Source organism: Paroedura picta, chromosome 7 (assembly GCF_049243985.1).
Source record: "Paroedura picta isolate Pp20150507F chromosome 7, Ppicta_v3.0, whole genome shotgun sequence".
NCBI classification, from domain to species: Eukaryota; Metazoa; Chordata; class Lepidosauria; order Squamata; family Gekkonidae; genus Paroedura; species Paroedura picta.
Genome location: NC_135375.1, coordinates 81,874,910 through 81,893,870, shown reverse-complemented (window position 1 = coordinate 81,893,870; position 18,961 = coordinate 81,874,910). Strand labels below are relative to the sequence as shown.

At 42.4% G+C, this 18,961-nt stretch overlaps 1 protein-coding gene across 5 annotated transcripts in view; it reads right to left on the bottom strand.

Annotated features, from left to right (window-relative positions):
* Window positions 1-18,961, bottom strand: part of FOCAD (focadhesin) — a 214,120-nt gene that overhangs the window by 61,703 nt on the left and 133,456 nt on the right. For 4 of the 5 annotated variants that reach the window (XR_013232617.1, XR_013232618.1, XR_013232619.1 and 1 more), the window contains 9 exons: window positions 18,538-18,618; window positions 17,291-17,419; window positions 15,819-15,934; window positions 14,573-14,833; window positions 12,175-12,264; window positions 9,026-9,203; window positions 7,913-8,010; window positions 4,635-4,883; window positions 4,003-4,078 (listed from right to left, as the gene is read on the bottom strand). Coding sequence is in view for 2 of the 5 variants with exons in the window: in XM_077345182.1 (XP_077201297.1) it covers window positions 4,003-4,078; window positions 4,635-4,883; window positions 7,913-8,010; window positions 9,026-9,203; window positions 12,175-12,264; window positions 14,573-14,833; window positions 15,819-15,934; window positions 17,291-17,419; window positions 18,538-18,618 (1,278 nt within the window). In the remaining 3 variants the exon portion in view is untranslated. Of the gene's footprint in view, window positions 1-2,567; window positions 2,961-4,002; window positions 4,079-4,634; window positions 4,884-7,912; window positions 8,011-9,025; window positions 9,204-12,174; window positions 12,265-14,572; window positions 14,834-15,818; window positions 15,935-17,290; window positions 17,420-18,537; window positions 18,619-18,961 lie in introns of those variants that run through there. The other variant, XM_077345183.1, reaches the window with a different exon arrangement.

The following is an 18,961-nucleotide window of genomic DNA, read 5'->3' as shown; positions in this document are numbered from 1 at the left end:
CACTGGAAAAGGCAAGAACGTTAGGAAAAGTGGAAGTCAGCAGGGAAAAAGGAAGACCCAAGATGAGATGGATGGACTCAATAAAGAAAACCACGGCCTTCCATTGGCAAAGCTGTTAACAATAGGACCTTTAGGTCATTAATTCTGAGGGTTGTCATACTTCAGGTGCAACTTGATGGCACTGAACGCACAACACATACTTAGGAGAGGAATGCTTACCACTGCATCAGCACAAGCAACTGCAAAGATCTCTTTGAAATGGCTGAGCTGCTTTAATTGCTACAGGTGTAGGTATTCCCGCAAAGGAGGGCTGACACGATTGAATGCTACTCCTCCTCCTTACAAAGCATTCCCTCCAAAACAGAATCCCAGTTCTTAGGGAGGATGGTTTTATAGTCCGCCTTCTTCCTGTCATGCTACTTTTCTACATTTCTATGTGTAAAAATCTTGTTTTCCCCATAAGGGAGCCCCCATCATGTAAGCCCCAATCAACCGCTGAAGTGATGAAGTCCAGATTTCACTGGGAACTAGGACAAAGTTACGCCATAAACACTGGCAAGAGATGTCAATGCAAATGTTTAGGGTTGGAATGTTTATTTTAACTTTTGCCACAGGAACGGGAATGTTATAACTCAATGGTTTTAGCCAATGGACATAGTGGCTTCGATCCAGCTGTAATTTGTAGTTTGAAGGGATTTTTGTCAGCAGACCCAGACTTTCTCAGCTCCCCAGCCCTTTGTAGCCCAAAATGTTCTCCAAAATGTTGTTCCTGGAGGACCTTAATGGTCAGAGAGGGCCAAACTGGGGGTTAGTTGTAAAAAAGGGAGCTGGCAAAAATCACTCCTTCCATTAGGGGCGGTGTAACACTGGACCCTACGCAATACGTAAGAAAGGCTTATAGAAATAAATGTTGAACAGGGGCCAATGTTAATTTTATATCTCAGTAAGAAGATTTAAACAAACACTGGGTTTAAAAATTTAGTGTATTTAAATATGGGGAAAATGTGAAACAAAGCAGTGTGCAATCTGTTGCAAGACTAGATGTAAAGTATATGATAGTAGTATAAGAAGAAAAAGAGTTGGTTCATATATGCCGCTTTTTCTCTACCCGAAGGAGTCTCAAAGTGGCTTAGAGTTGCCTTCCCTTTCCTCTCCCCACAACAGACACCCTGTGAAGTAGGTGAGGCGGAGATCCATTATGCATGGGCCAGAATGCTTGAAGTGGCGGCGACAGGGCTTCAGGGAAAATCCCCGATTATGCCTGACGTCAGCGCCATCCAGGGCCCAGCCCGGCCCAGGGCCATGGAAGGCCCGCATTATAGAAACGTGGGAACTTCCGCAGCTTCCTGGAAGCTGCAGGCACCTGTGCATAATTGCCAGCACGGGCCTTTCGACCCACCCAGTCCTGACCTACGGTGTCCCTGTAGGGAGACCGCATGCCCCCGTGGGCTCCACGGAGCCAGCAGGGGCATCCACCTGTCCCCGCCAAAGTGTGTGGAGGGGGCCTGCCCCCCCACTCCCTCCAGCCCCTCCCCATCTCCCCCCCCACTGGCTCCTGCTGCTGGCCCCGGTGCAAAGCGCATGCAAGCACACTACGCCAGAGCAGCACCGCACGCCCCGCCTCCTGTGTGTTCACAGGAAACGGCAGGGCAGGATGCAACGGCATGGCGGCAGCACAGAGTAGCCGCTGCCATGCATAAAGGGTCTGAGAGAGCCCTGATATCACCGCTCGGTCAGAACAGCTTTATCAGTACCGTGCCGAGCCCCAAGTCACCCAGCTGGTTGCATGTGGGGGAGCGTAGAATCGAACCCGACTCTCCAGATTAGAAGTCCACAGTCCTAACCACTACGCCAAACCGGTTACAGTTTTAAAATATGGTGCATTATTGGCATGAAAGTCAAAAGTGCAACATTATGGTGGGAAAATAAGAGTAAAACAAACAAAAATCTATTGATTCACTGAAGGTCATAATATATACTGATTGAATTAGCAGCTAGACAAAATCTATTATCCCCTCCATTTCTATCTTGCATTTCCTCCAGAAAGCTAAAGGTAGCATACATGATTCTCTTCTCTTCCATTTTATCCTCAGAATCCTCCGTAGTAGATGAGGCTAAGGCCATCCCAAGGCCACCCAGGAGCTTCACAGCAAAGTACAGACTTGAACTCCACTTCTAGTCTTACTGCTATGCCACACTGCCTCCCTGTGGAGATCTTTGAAGACCCATTAACATCTCTCAAAGATGTTCTGGAAACAAAGCCTTTATGTGGGCTGAATTAGGGGGTCCATAGCTTTCTTTCCCTAAATCTAGAACCAGAATCAAATTATTTAACTTCAGATTGATGCCATAAAAGTTGAAGGTCTCCAAATAAGGCACACATAAGTAAGGGAAAGCTAGTAAGGAATCAGCCTATAGTAGGCTTTCTAAAAAATAGGATGAGCTCAACCTGTGCAGTTTAGATGTGTAGCTGGAGCCTATGAGTGTAATGTTTGGAAGCTGGGTTGTGTAAACTGAATGCCCTTTGTTTTACCTTTACCAGTGCAACACGTATTGTACAGTCAAGATTTCCAGGCTATGTTTCTTTTTAATGTTGCCATCAGATCACAGAAAGATTTTTTTCCATTGCATCGTAAAACCATCATAGCACTGTCTGTAAATGCTCATTCCACTTTAATATTCCCCAAGATAGAGTTCAGACACAAGTTCTCTTCAAGGAAGTCCAGTCATGAAGCGTGCTTGCTTTTCACCACTGCACAGATGTTTCCCCAGGCAGTATGTGCGAAGCATCTTCCTCCGGAACCACAAATTCCATAACATGACGCTTCAGTTATTATCCTTTCTCTTGCTATTTTCTGAGTATTGGGCCACAGGCAAATAGTGTGGCTACCAGCCATAGGCCCTTGTCCATACCATTTTCTTCTTAAACTCAGGGAGGGATCTCAAGGCCAACAGTGAAGCTAAGAGAACACAGAAATTTTTTTTTTAGCATTTTTCAGTGCTCAAAAAGAGAAATATTTGTGTTTGCATACATGGGTGTGAGGAAAAGGTCTGAGGCTGTTTCATTCATAGTCCCCAAAGTATCATGCAGCTAAAGAACAAATTATTGACTTGGATGCAATGGAGCATTTTTGTGGATGGATTTCTGACCACAGAACAAAACTTTCTCACCTACAAAGCAGTCTAAAAAGACATTTGGGGTTGCAGTGGGAAGGGGTGGGGGCAGAAGAAAGTCATGGTCCATGCACAACAATCTTTCCTCCACATAAATGCTTTGTTGGATCTAATTCAACATGTGGAGATATAAGTTGCAACACCAGCAATCCGCCCATATCCCATTTACTGGCACTTAAACTTAAGGATTGGTCAACCTACTTTGCGTTTCATATCTGAAGGTCCAAAAGGATGGAATTCTACTCTGCAATTAAAAAAGGAGCTAAAACATTCTACTAAATTTGACCTAAGCTGCTGGGTGTCAACTACGTGTTTACAGCAAAAAATTACTTCCAAGGACCCTAACTGCCATTTGCTAAGGATGTGTCAGTCCTTAAACACATCTAAATACTCAGTACTGAAGCTGTAGATCAGGTTCTAACATTCCGCATGTTGCTTATGCTTGCTCGAGAATCCGTGATTTGCTCTACATAGTTTATGTTTCTCCCCCAGAGCCCTGTGTATCCAGAAATCTCACTGGATTCACCAAACAGCAAGTTGTAAAACCAAGACAGAACATTTCTAGTAACCATTTAGCCAACTTGGGAGCAAATTAATAAGTTCTAAACATACCTCAGGCATTTGAAAATGCAAACGTACAACCACGCATTTGGAAGCAGGAGGCGGTGCGCGGTTTCTTAGCCAGCAGGGATCTTCATAGGAAAACTCTCTCTTTCATAAACATAGATATGCATGTGTTTTAAAGTGACATAACATTTGTTCTGAAACATATTGTTGATATTCTTTCCATGTGAGCAAATAAAACAACAACTCCGATTCTCCAGTTACCTTTCAGAAGATCTCTAGAGGATTGGGACAATACTTCTTTGGGGCTCTCCATTAAACTGGACAACCAGTCAATAAACTAGGAATAAATTAAAAGTTAAACATCAGAATAATTTCCTAGCCGGAATACCTTAACCTTGTTTGACGAGACAGTTCAGAAAAAAAAAAGATCAACACTGTTCAGTTCACAAAGATATCTGATGCACAAACTATGTATTACATGTACTCTCCTTCCCACCCACCCCAGCCCCATCGTTAGCCATTTTGGGAGGGGGCAGGTCGAAATGACCACATATGATCATATCACCTGATTTGGGAAACCCTTCCAGGGCCATCAAGACACCCCAGGGTTTCCCAAACCCAGGTTGAGAAAGCCCGATCTATTGTGTAGAGCAGGGGTAGTCAACCTGTGGTCCTCCAGATGTCCATGGACTACAATTCTCATGAGAACTGTAGTCCATGGACATTTGGAGGACGACAGGTTGACTACCCCTGGTGTAGAGAACCCATCACTGCATCATCCCTGAAAATCACCCATCACCCAACCAATGATAATAGTAAAGATTTCAGGCTCAATGTGGTTAGGAAAATCTCAGCCTGTTACAGAATCCATTAGCAGAACACACATCACATACCTTTTGTGTTTGCCCTTTCCAAGGCTCTTTAGCCAACAGGTTTTTTAAGCTACTTGGAAGGACAGTCAGAGTTTCTTGGACAGCCAGAATATCTATTGGACGTTTGCCCAAGTAGTCTGCAGAGAATACTGATGATGTTTCACTTTCCTTGGGTGACCAGTCAGCACAGAGCCCAAGCAGCATTGGTGCAGCATGGTCTGCCCAGGCAACCACAGAAGCAGCAAAGATCCACAACAGGAAGTTGACAGCCTAAACAGGAAACAGATGCACATTTTGCTAGTATGTATGATTTAGTCTGGAGAGGAGAATGAAGCCGTCATAGCAATTTGCAAGCTACTGAGCTCAAAAGGAGAAAATTACTTCCAGGCAATTTTTAAGGTCTTGGCACCTTTAGTTCCCACTGCAGTGCTTTGAATGAGACTGTTATGAATGGACAATGAACATTTGTGGACCAGGAACTATTATCTTCAATTGGTACAGATATTCTTTCTTTTTTTGGGGGGGGGGGTTACCTGTTCAAATAGAAAATGATAAATTATAGTTTCAAGTGGGTGATGGAAACTCGTTTACCCAGGGCTGACAATGACAAAATCAAGTTAAGTTATCCCCTTGTAAAACAGGCACAAGATAATTCTTAGCCTTCCCACAAAAACATAGAAAACATTGTCCAGAGAAAAAGGTACCCACAGCTGAAAACCAATAGAGTTTTCTAGAGTTTTCTGGCTGTAAGAACCTCAACTGTGATTGAGGAATTCTGCAACCAGTTCAACAGGTGACCTTAGGCAAGTCACTCCAATTGCATTCAGATGGCCATTAATCTGCAAACAGGGCTCTCAGGCTTCCGTGTAGTTTTTTGAGAATCTTTCAGTTAGTCCCAACTATGATCTGTAGTCTTCTCTACAAATCAAGAGACAAAACTATGGTTTAACTCAGAAAAAACTAGCAACACACTTTGCTGTTGTGTCTAATTCAGACATAAAGAGAAAAGACAGACTCTCAAGAATCATAGATTCAAATGAGTAGTTGTGTTGGTCTGAAGTAGCACAATAAAATCAGAGTCCAGTAGCACCTTTAAGACTAACAAAGATTTGTTGGTCTTAAAGGTGCTACTGGACTCTGATTTTCTCAAGAATCATGAAGTGTTCATGTGCAAAGGAAGAAAGGAAGAAGCATTTATTAAGCCCACAAGCTGGAAAAGGAGACCTGCTAAAAATATTTAGAGATGGTTGTACAGGCCTCAGGATCAATGTTTGCCGTAGCAACTATAATGCTAATTTAGGTGAAAGATCAGCCTGCTCTATTATCAGCTTTCTTCAGACAAAGGGAGCTCATTCCAGGCAAAAACTCTTGGATACTTTAGAATGCTTTGGACTGATCCTGCATTGAGCAGGGGGTTCGACTAGATGGCCTGTATGGCCCCTTCCAACTCTATGATTCTATGAAAAACAATAGCCCAGATGCTTTATGGAACATTCTTATGTCCACCAATTTCTTGTTTTTTACCCACAGAGTGAGCACAACCAAAGTTCCTTAGAGCAGCCCTCCCAACTCCCAAAATGTGTGCCTAACTCACTGATACGTCTGGAAACTGATATGATGAAGGCTGAGTCAAGGATCTGCCTATCCTCACTTTATAGATGACTAAAAATTAGTTTTCATTCTAAGGGTCTCCTCCCTTTGATATTGATTGATATCTTTATATCAAAGTGGACCAAAACCATTGAAAGCAAACTAAACAGCCTTGGCTTTTCACCCTTAGCAGTTCTCCATTTAGTCTAAGATCAAGCCAGATAAACTAAAAATCAAACGGTCAAAGATATTGAGTGTCAAAAGGGCCTTTCTAGCGCCCCTTCCTTAAATGTACCCCTCCCTTGCAGATATAATTAACACCTGCTCTCTAGCTCTATCTGCTGGAAATAGTCACAGAAGGGCATACCCACTTGCCAGATGCTCAGCCCTACCCTCTGCTATTCTAGAAGGAAAATTTAATAAGATCCTTAGGGAGAAGAGAATCTGTCCATGTAAAACTAAGGAACTGGAAACCATCAACCATGTTTTCTTCAGCTGCCCTTTTTATAGGGAACCTCGTGCCAAGATTATTGAGCCTCTAATCAGAGAAATGAATGCCCAGGATGAAGAGAATTGTATTTAAAAGCTCCTTATGGGCGATAACACTCCCACAACCTTCCAGGTTGCAAAATACTGTGCAATTTTAATTAAGATCAGACAACTAAGTATAGCTTCGGTATAGTTTTCACTTCTGCTTGATCTGTTTTATTAACCATTAATTTTTATTCTAATTTTACTGTTTTATAGTTTGGTTATGGCTGGCAATTGCTATAATAACATTTGACTGATTGCATATATTAAGCCAGAATATTTCTACAGTTTGGTCTCTGACTCAATAAAGCACAGGCTTGGATCTACAAAAGTTTTTGAGAATGGAGTGCAACTTTCTCACCCCTCTTTGCTACAGCCGCAAATACCCAGAGTAAGAGAAGGGAGGCAAGAAAGACACCCTCCACAAGAGGAAAACCAGTTTTGCAAAGAAGCCATTCAGCAGTTCCAAGCCGTGGTTTGTTCTCACATATAACTGTTGAACAACTTTTAGTTTCATATACCAATTGTCAATATAGATATATGATTAACCTCTTATGTTAGAGAATTATTGTAAGGATTTCTGAGGTAAACAATGTGAAGTGCTTTGAACATTTTAAAAGCGCAAATTCCAAATACTGAACATTATTATTTTGAAGTAACACAGAATTCTGTTGAACGTCAGTGATATGATTAAGTTCAGACTATGAAAATGCTACATAAATTACTATCATCACCACTAAGGTGACCTCATCTTTTGTGACCCTAGTTGTAAATAAACAATGCATGGTAAAATAGCATTAATGAAAACCAAGCGATCCTGTGGTTTTATACATGCAGCTGAGGTATTAAAACATGCAAATGACATAGACGGGTTCAAAAGCACTCAGAGGACTCTGCTTTTAAAATTCAGTAGATGTATATCTGAAGTGATATTATTGTTTCAGATTCCATTACTCTTTTTATTCAGGCAGGCCAGATGGTCCATTTCCAGACTTCAAACATGTGTTCTGAAGATCATTTTGATATATTTTGTCAGCAATCTGACATTTTCATTATGTAAGTAATAAGATGACATTTTTACAAGGAAAGAAATCCACATGTTCCTCAGAAAGAACATAAATCATAAGCCACAATGTTTTCCTGTTCCCAAACCCACAAATTATTTTTTCAGCATCTACCTCTTCAGGAACCACATTTTGTATAGCTGTCATCTTTAAGGAAACATTCCTAATATATCCCATCAGTTCCAATAGCCACTCCATTCTCTTTAAGACCCCTATAAGAATAAAAACACGGTTTTTAGCTGAAATCACAAATACAATTTCAGGAATTTCAAAACTTCACTGAACAAAAGCTGCACTTTATTAACCCCATGGGAGCGGGGTGGTCAAACAGGCCACAAAGTATGCCAAAGAAACCTTGAAGGTTTCAAGGAACATGTCATTGGGTTGGAAAAGAAAAACGTCCCTCCATTATTTCTCTTTGACAATGCAGGCAATACAACAGCAGAAGCAAGAAGTTTCACCCTGTATGCTCATTTCACTTTTCCCAATGGGTGCTTGTCCCCAACACTTAAAAAATCTAGTATACAGTTTAATAATTGCAGAACATTGTACATCACTGTAGCTCAGTTTGGAAACCTTAGGTCATGAAGTGATTGCTAAAACATGTCAAATAGACGAACTCTTGAGAAATTTGCTTGCTAAGTAGCAGTGGGACCCAGGGCCAGAGCCCTTGCTGGCATCATGAGTTATAATTGACAGTTTCACCCAGAACCGTCTTTGCAGAAAACATGTCCTGTAACCCCAATTGGGGGGGGGGAGAGTAGGTGAGGGCCTGCTTAGTATTTGTGCCCATGAAATATTGCCTAGTTTTAGCAACAGATCATCAGCTGGGTTTAGGTAACAACTTGATCCTCTTTAGGAGTCACCTTGGTTCAAGGGTGAAATCAGGGCCCATCCATCTTTACCTCATTCTTCCTCCAAAGAATTCAAGGTTTTCCCTTCCTCAGTGTTATCCTAACAATACTATTAGGTTAAATATGAGTAAATGTCCCAAAGCTTCCAGTGACCTTCCTATTAGGCAGAGATTTGAGCCCAGGCCTCTAGGTCAGTAGTTCTCAGCCCTTCATATGGCCAATCACTCTATCAAAGAACCAGGGTCCCATCATGACAGAAACAGTTTTTTTTGTTCTGAAAAGGATATTTATATATTTACAGGTGCTTTGTTATTATTGCTAGCATGCCAAAAGGTCATGGATGGATAACCTCATGCTGCTTATTCTGACTTACCTGTGTTTTCATGGTTCACAATTCGTGCCTGGTAGAAGCTGTGCAGTAGCATCCATGCAATCGTTTCTTTCTGCTGGCACCCAACTGCAACACTAACCACTTCATTCCATTTCAGCAAAGGTAATCGACCTTGAGAAACTAAATAAACTTTTACAAAAGTGACTTTTTCCACATTGTTCTGCAAAACAAACAATAAAATGGATTTTAAATGGGTGGAGACTCTTTACAGTCTAGTATGAAACTTTTCCCTTGGAGTTCCCCTATAACAGTGGTCCCCAACCTGTTTATCACCGGGGACCGGTCAACACTTGACAATTTTACTGAGGCCCGAGCAGGGGGTAGTCTTTTGCTGAGGGACATCGCCGCTGCCTGAGCCCCTGCTCCACTTGCTTTCCCGCCGGCACCCCTGACTTCCTGCTGCCCGCTGGGGGGCACTGCCAGCAGCAGCTGTGCAGTGCCATGCCGAGGGGGAGCCCCAGCCATGGCGGCCGCCGGAGAGTACCAAAGGTGAGCCAGTGGCAGAGTGGCAGTGCAGGCCCTGAGGCAGCAGCTGGGGAGGAGGACAAGGAAGAGCCGTGGCCCAGTACCGACTGATCTACGGACCGGTACCAGTCCCTGGACCAGGGGTTGGGGACCGCTGCAACAAAACAGTGTTCTAAGTCAAGAACACTTTGACGTTGATGTCTATGTTTCACATTAATTTGGTTTGTTTCATGTAACCCCTGAGCAACATACTCCTTCTGTACCAGGAGCCAGGATCAAGAATGCACACTGCCTAAGATGGCCTCTTTGGATCAATCCTTTGGGGCACTTTGTGGTATCAATGATGGTTTTACATGACATGTGCAGTGGTGGCAACCGTTCCTTTTCTGAAATCTTACTACAGTTTCTTTTGCTCACAATGTTACGAAGGAACTGGTTTGCATTAACTGTGGTTTGCATTGGTGTACCAGCATAATTGAATTCAGGGAAAGATAAGGGAAGGAGAAATCCCTTTGGAAAAGGTAATGAGAAAGAGACATCCATTTGCAAAAGTGGGCACCATACTGATAAAACAACAAACTGGAGTAACTAGGCAGGTCTTGGAGCGCACAGGCTGCTCTCCCTTGTTAGATCATGGAAGCTAAGCAAGGTTGGCCCTGGTTGGTACTCAGATGGGAGACTACCAGGGAAGTCCCAGGGATGCTCTGCAGAGGCAGACAATAGTGAACCACCCCTGAAAGCCATGAAAACCACATGAAGGGGTCACTTTAAGTCAGCTATGACTTGGTGGCAAAAAGGGAAGGTTTTTCCAGTCCACTCACACATACTTCTCCTGGGTTTGTGAGATTAATAATGCACATAGGCTACCTTTGCACATTTCTTTATACAACAAGATTTTTTATGTGGACCCTTGAGACATCTTCATGAAACTGTGAAAGAGCCAGAATCATGGAATACGAGAAGAATACTCTCAATTCTCAAAAAATTAAAAAGAAGTAGCTACATGACCATGGTGGATGAATAGAAATGCAATGGATTTATATGAAATTAACACACAAAGGCTCTGATAATGAAGGGAGGTTGATACAATGGCCAACATAAGGACCACATATAACAGTATGGATTATGCATGCAGTTTACAGAATTTAAGACACAGATCATAGAAAGAATGGATGGTTTGTTACAAAGAGAAATAAGAGATGATTTTACCAAAAAGGATTTCCTCACAATCATTTCTATCATTACTTTATTTCACTCATCACTGCATTGTGCCTACTGGCTCAAAGTGAGTTTTCGTGATTCAATATAAATGTCAGGCCCTGTCTGCCTACTGTCCGTTCTCTGCTGTGCTCCGCTCCAGTGCCATGGCTGCCTGCCCAGTGATAAATACTTTCCTGGAGGCAACTACTGTGAAGTGTGAGTGTTGGGAACAAAGCCAGTTGCTACATTTGCCTCATCCAAAAGGCTGTGCATCTGCAGGCTAAAGGGGTGAATGTTTTGCTTGCATTCTCTGGAAGGACAGAGACAGGGCAGAAACTATAGTGTACTATGTATGAGTCCTTGTGCCACAGGTAGCATAACAGCAAGGTGGAGAGGCAAACATGTTGCTTGTGCCCTCTGGAAGGCAGGAAATTCAGGCATTTGCAGAAGGTACTGGTCCAGAATATACAGAGAGGAATGCCCCCCCCCATGAAAGGCAGAACCCAAACTAAACAGAAATGATCTGTAAAAGACAACAACCTGATCTTTCTACACAAGAGCTGGTGGGGATCACATTTCTTTTGACATTCTTGTTTTCGTATTATTTATTTATTATTTAGATTTTTTATCCTGCCACTCTCCAAAGACTTGTGGGGGGTTACATAAAGACAAATTAAAAACCCATTAAAACAAATCACAACTCCCAATATCATTAAAACCATTTTAAAAAACCCATAAAAAGGTGGCAGAATCTTTCCCCAATTTACAGTCAAATCATCACAGGTTCAGGATCATAGAGTGGAATAGCAGCTGGCCGGAGGAGGGGCCTCAACCAAAGATCTGGCGGAAGAACTGTTTTACAGGCCCTGCGGAACTGAGACAGCTCTTGTATGTCTCATTCAGCCAGCCTATTTTAGAACTTAATACACATCTGCTTATTTTTGGTTTTTGCTGGGGTTTCATCATTCAGCCATCCTCATGCTTGCTTTGGCTACTTTAGAATGGTTAAACCTAGTAGTTTTGACATGATTTCTTTAAGCAGGTGACATGATTTCATGATGGCATAGTTTGAGCCACTGTTTTCTTGTAACAACCCAGCACTGCATCTGTAAGCTGCCTTTGGGCTTTGGAAGACAAATGCTTAAAAAGCTTAAAACGAAATAAAATATAGGTGCTTGTCTGAGTTTTTATAATTTTATTGTTGGTCATTATCTTAATTGTTGACCAATTGTTTAAGCTGCCTTGGGATGTTCTCTCTGGAGAGACAAGGAATCAATGCCCTGTAGTAAATAATGAAAGCAGCCACACCATTTCTCCAGTACAAATAGCCTCCCACCCAGCTGTTATTGCTCCCAGTAGGGAAACTATGCAGGCAGCTTCCTATTCATGTCTGCAGAAAGCAGAGACCAGAATATGAGGGGAGGGGGTTGTTACTCTGCAGATCTAGATAGACAGAATGTAATTACCTTTGAGACTTGGGAAATCCAGTCAATCTCCGTATCTTCCCTTTCCGAGAGGCATTTTGCTGCCTCTATGTACATCTTTACTTCACTCGACTGAACAGGAGGGGGAAAAAAGGATTGTGCGCTTTAAACCAAGCAAAGTTCACTGGGTTGCTAAATCAAGAAAATAACATCTGTTCTTTCAAAACTGTTAAGCTTAGCTTTGACAGGTTATTGTGCCCCAACCGCTACATCACCGGCAATCCATGTCCAATTACAGGGCACCAGAAATAATGGCCAGCTTCCTTTCCAATGATGTCTTAGAGGAAGAATTTAAAGGACAGACAGAATACGACAGGAGCAGACCCATGTATTTATTTATTGTACAAAGCAGGGGTATTTATTTTATATATTAATTTATTAAAATATTATTACTTCATCTCTTTTGTAGACTCAAGACAGGTTTGTATGTTCCCCTTTTTTCCTTCATAAAAAGAAACAAGCAGGTGAAAGCAGCCTGAGTTGAGATGGAATGCAGCAAAGGTGTATTTCTGCTTCCAATAATGCCCTCTTTGAGTAAAAAACAAATATAAACCTCCAGACATGATAGGTCAACAAGGAAGCCATATGAATATATACCCATGAGTACTCTGACAAATTTAGTGTGTCCCTTTCTGCTAATATTAGATCTGAAAGTTAATATGTGATGAGGCCTGGAGACATGCAAAGAAGGGATTTGATACATTCATGATAACCTGAATTCATGGAAGAGTAGTATATTTGTTCCTTTTGTACTCATATAGTTAAATGACAGAGGAAATACTGTTGTAGATTCCCAAACTGCACACCAGGGTAGTACTTGTCCTATATGTTGGTCCATATGTTCTACTTTCTCACTAATGTAAAGGTAGAAATGTCATGAAAATGGAAGGATTCCAGGATGTAGGTTTTGGAAAGTATGGTTGAATTCCCAGAAGCATCACCAAAAAGCTTTGGCCAAAGAAGTGGGTGATACATGGGACCAGCACCATAAACTTGGCTGTTGTGCAGCTACAAGGAAGATATCTGGGGTATTGTGCTGACAGATAACATACGGTGTTGACCTTTCTCAACTTTTTTACCATTGAGAAACCCCTGGAACAGTCTTAAGGCTTTCAGAAACCCCAGAAGTGACACAGTTGTGCAGAATATGGTTGGGAAGCATAACTATGCATATGCCCACCCTGAACACTTCTCCTTCCAAGCCAATCATTGGCCGGGGGGGGGGGGGAGGGACCATGATCATATTACCTGATACATTTTAATGGATTTAAAACCATATAAAAATTAACTCCCACCCATTCAGGAAACCCTTCCAGGGCCATCAAGAACCCCCAGGGTTTCACAAAACCCTGGTTAAGAAAGCCTTAATTCTGTGTTCGTGCCTCCTTAAATATCAATGCTCTTCCCATTTTAACCTAGGAAAACCCAACCATCTGAGCACTGCTGCTCAGATGTATTTCAAGCATAAAATTTAAACCATACTGCATCTCTTCTAATCTGCACCCAGAAGTATATTGAGATGCAATCAATAGGGCAAATATATTTGGACAATCCATTTGATCTTGCTTAGCTTTTACTTTGCGCTGCTTTTCTTGCTTTTACTAATAGTACTTTTTTTCTCATTGTATTTATGTCTACATTCAAGAATAAAAAAGTTTCAAGACATATTAAGTATTGGGTAATTAGCAGACAATTTCCAAATCTTGTTGCCTCGCTGTATGAAGTCGCAAAACGTTTTTTTTTTTTTAAGTTCTAAAACTTTCCCTCCCTATTTACTCTGGCTTGGATCTACTGCAAAGCCAGTTTTGTGCTCCAGGACACATTCCACCAGCATTAGGCACTTCCACTCACACCACAGCAGTGTCTTTCCACAGGCCACAAAATGCCCAGCACTGGGGGAAATGCCCAGCATTGGGTCTGCAGCAGAGGACTTCCCTTGCAAGGGAAAAGGACGGATGTGAGGAGAAAGAAGGCTCTGGCTCTTAGCCTTGCTGTGCTCTGGTTTCCACAGTGACCTCCCCTACATGAACATTTGTTTTAGTGCTAGCCAATGGCAAGGGTTCCTGGCTGCCGCAAGAGAAGCAAGGGTTTGCTGTTTATTTCAACTGTGTAATCATCCAAGAAGCAGATTCCCTTCTTCAAGTTAATTTAAAATAAATGATATTATTTCAGAAAGAATAAGAAGTTGTGCGAGAACTCAATTAAGGGTATGTAATCTGGATAGGAAGCACAATTCTAAATTTCTCAATCAACGGTTTATGTATTCCGGACACAATACTATCCCCTCTACCCCTCCTAGATACCAACCTCTCTGATCCTCCTCCCCAAAGGAGCTCCTTTCCAATACGTTGCTAATTATATAAATATTTACTTTCCTTACCCGAATCTCATTTGGCAAAAGCTCAAATATTCTATCAACAGCCCTGCAAAGAAAGCTCCAGCTGTACTGGGCAGGGCTGGGAAGTTTCATGGCTTGGCTGAGTCCCTGTAAAATACTATGGCAGAGCTCCAGGTTCTTCAGGTAATTCTTTGCTTCAAAATGCTGCACCATAAACATTTCGGTGAAAACCTGAAGCTTGTCTTCCGCAACATATTTCATCCACTGCGGCAACGAAGTAAAAAGGAATTTTTTTATTTGCATCTGGGGAGGGAACAGAGGCTGTTAGGGCTCCTATACTTACACAAACCTACATATACCTTAGTGGAGAGGGGGGAGTGGGTTGCCTGTCACCAAGCCCAACCTCCTGCTGCCAATCAGCTTTCCGGCCAGGGTGCCTACCAGGAGACAGGGAGGCCCAGACTACATCACTGGTGACATCACTTCCCATATGCACCAGAAGTGATGTCATCACATTGTCAGAATTATGGGAACAACTCTACAGTAGGAGCCATTTTTACCATAGAGTTTTTTTTGTCTAGATTGCAAAGCATCATCACAATAATGACATTACTTCCAGTACATACTGGAAGTGATGTAGCCACATTGCCAGTGACATTGCCTGGCCTCCCTCCTGCTCAGTCTTCCCCATCCCTAATACAAACCTACACACTCACAGAAACATAGACATGCTTCCCTTGAAAGGATGTTTGGCACTCTCAGAATTACATGCCTAATTTTCTTTTTAGAAAAATCCAAAATCTTGCTTCAGCATCATATCAGAGACATTAAAAGTCAATGTCCGACCCACATAGACCAGTGAAGTCTGGTAGACATCCAGCATGGCCCTGTGGTTAAAGAGCTGCTCGGATCTAAGACAGCGATGTTGAAAATCCTCACTCTGCCACAGAAGTTTGCGGATATACTCTGGGACACTCCCCCTCTCAGCCTCCCACACATGACAGGGCTCTTGAGCAAATAAATGGAGGGAAAGGAGAATGGCAGTGCAAGCTGCTCCCTTTGGGAGAAAAGTGGGACCTAAATATTTATCTAAACATATACATATCCACTGAAAAAGAAACAACGATTTAAATGGGTAGGGGAGGATACATATCCATTCCTTCTATCTAGAAATTCTGGGGTTTCAGATTTTTTCCTTTTGCAATCTGCCGACAAACTACAGATGGAGCAAAAAGAGAAATGGACTTCAAACAGTAGCTTTTGTAAGCCTGAGAGTGGTGGCCCTTACATTTAGACTGTAGACTAGAGGTGGTGCTATCCACATCCCCAAAAGCATTGCAGCATTCTGAGAGGACTGGGACTGGGTCACAGCTACCTGAATGCACAGCTGCTGTATCTCTTCACCTAAAAAAGTAAACAAAAGACTGGAATCATATATGGTGAAAAAGATCACATCAATACATGCCTGAAATTCTGGTATTGAATAGAAAGTGGGCAGCAATCTGCCCTGTTCCTTGGTAACATGAAAATCTGCTGAAGATTCCCTTCTTCGAGTTAATTTAAAATAAATAAATGAACAATAGTTGCATTAAGTGCAAGCCCATTTTCATCCTTGTGGTTCCTGTGCAGCCCCACATGGGAGAACAGCCAGCTCGCGGACCAAGGAGGAGGTGTGGGCCGATTAGCGGAAGACGGATTGCAGAACTGCTTTCCCAGCAGCTGCCTTGTTCCGAGTATCCACATCCAAGGAATAGTGTCACACAAATGTGGCTGGGGTGGATCAGGTGGCTACTTTGCAGACAGCATCCTGGGACAGCCAGGAGAGAAAAGCTGCTGGCAAAGCTTGAGCCTGGTAGAATGGGCCCTCAGCGCAATGGGGTAAGGCAAGCCCCTGCTGAGATACTACTGAAGAGAAGGGAACGGTGATGTCTCTTAGTCTCAGATTTCAGAGGGGGGCTATGACAGAGTGTAGAGAGAGAGATGGGCCAGGGCTCCAACATCCTGTGGTCTGTACCTCTTGTTGCTGTTCCCTTTGATATGTAGACTGATGTTCTCAGGGAGTCTTCCTTCTTTCCTGCTTCTTTTACAGCCCTATCTCACACAAACAGATGGAGGAATCCATCTTTGGTAGCATGAGAGCAGGCATAGATTCCTGGATCTCTCTGCTTCCTAGTTAGACTCCATCCCTCTTCTATAAAGAAATGTAGTTCCAATAATAAACTGTTTACATTACTTTATTCAAAGAAGTCTAAGAAGTCTCAGCTTGTTATTGTTTTCTTGCTTGCACGCACCAAAAACACATGGCTACTTCTGCTGCTGCTAAAGCCATCAGTGCACTCTGCTAACCTCTGGGAATATCGCCCAGAGAGCATATATTCCAACAGTTTTGACTCCTTAAAACAGACAAAAAGATTCCAAGAAGAATAAAGATATGTAAAAACAGACTTTGTGAAGATTCGTATTCTCCTCATGGCAGCAAGGGAAGAGCCCGGGGAAGAGTGCTTTCCCCACCTCCATCATATGATCCTTTGGGTGAGAAAATTGATATACTGGAGACAGAGGAGAGAGGGACACTCTTGGGCTCTAGAAAAATCTTAGAAAATGCCTGGCAGCTCCTCCTGCGGCTGGCCTATGACTGCACAGTCCCATGTGCGACTGCACAGAAGCCATGACAATGAACATGGAGTTCTGCAGACAGACCTTGTTCACAAGGGTAGCACGTACATAGTTCAATGGATATTTTTAAAAATAAAAACTTACCAAAATTCAGTCGCATGAGAGGGGAAAGAACTGAGGCCCAGTTGACCGGTGGATACTGGTAGCTTTCTCCAGTTAATGCAATGGGTGCCAGGGCTACCTTTACCAAACGGGGAGGGACTAATTCAGGGCCTAAATCACAATAAGGAATTGCAACTTCAGTGTCAGCTCTAAAACCATCAAAAGGACCACCAGCTGTTCTGGGTGGCATTTTACTCTATACTACCGTTTCAAAATAAAACTATAGGAGGTTTGCAGGAACATTAAAAAAACCTTTCTGCAGTAAATGAATCATATATCCCATGACCTTCTCACTTCCTAATGTAATAGACATTAAAGAAAAGCAAACATTAAAAGTAGGATAGGTGACTTAGCACACACAGGCATTATAAAGTTTGAAGTCCCTCCACAGAGGTAGCTGTGTTAAGCTTCTTGCAGCAAAAATAAACAGGAGTATAGCTGGAAGTGTAATTCCAACCGGTAATAAAACAACACTTAATCAGAGTGAAGGTTTCTGTAACTTTTTTTTTTACTGCAATCCAAAGCACACTTGTTCTCCAAGGGAAAAAGATTACTGAACAACCATTCAAAAGGTGCCCTACAAAAGAAAAGCCAAGTTACACTAAGAAGAGATGGCCCAATACATAAAGAGTGACTGATATTGGAGGGTCCTAAACTGAGCTGTCTTCAAAGCATGTCAAGATAAATACAATAAATGAAAATAAAGGAAATAAAGAAAGGCAGCACAACTTTCATATGTATTTGGCATTTTACCAAAGTCTACTCTCAATTAGGGCAGAACCAGGTATAGTGAAAGAGCACTTGCAGGAGAGAACTACTAAAAGGTAGAGTCGGGATACTAAATTCTTCCCTCAGCTATCAACTGGAGTTCAGGGGAAGGTCTTGGAGGGAAGAATCAATGAAGAATCAATGTCTGGGGGAATTTCTCCATGGATCTTTCTCTCCATCCCTGAATCGCTTCAGATAATCCTAGCAAACATGAATTCCAGAATACACATTTGCCAAGATAATAGGTACGTCAGTCCTTAAAAGCATGTCAGATGCTGGCCCTGGCTTTCAAATGCATTTGTAAGCTTTACATTACTGGCTAATCACTGTCACAGTGTTGAGGAATGACAAGTGAATCTATGCTAGGCTTTCAGTGACAACATAGCAAGGCCATGAGACTCACCATTAATTCTTCAAAGTTTTAAAAACATATATTCTCATTGTCGTAGCAGCTGCATTACCTTTCTTTCCACCGTCAACAACAAAGTCAGTGGCTGCCCTAAGAAAGCTCTTCTCAGGCAAGTAGCTGAAGTCCGGAGGGACTGTGAAGATAAAAAGATACCAAACATCAGGACAATAATTTGTCTCAAGCTGCTTTTTGAGAGCCAGTGTGGTGTAGTGGTTAAGAGCACCAGACTCGAGAGCTGAGTTTGATTCCCCCACTCCTCCTCCCCATGCAGCCAGCTGGGTGCCCTTGGGCCAGTCACAGTTCTCTCAGAGCTCTTTCAGCCTCAGCTACCCCATAGAGTGTCTGTTGTGGGGAGAGGAAGGGAAAGCCACTGAGACTCCTTTGGGTATTCAAAATCAGAGTACAATCTTTTTTACCTTTTAAATTCAAAGTTTTAACAGTGTTCGTGGACAGGAGCAGGTTTCTTATGGATGAAT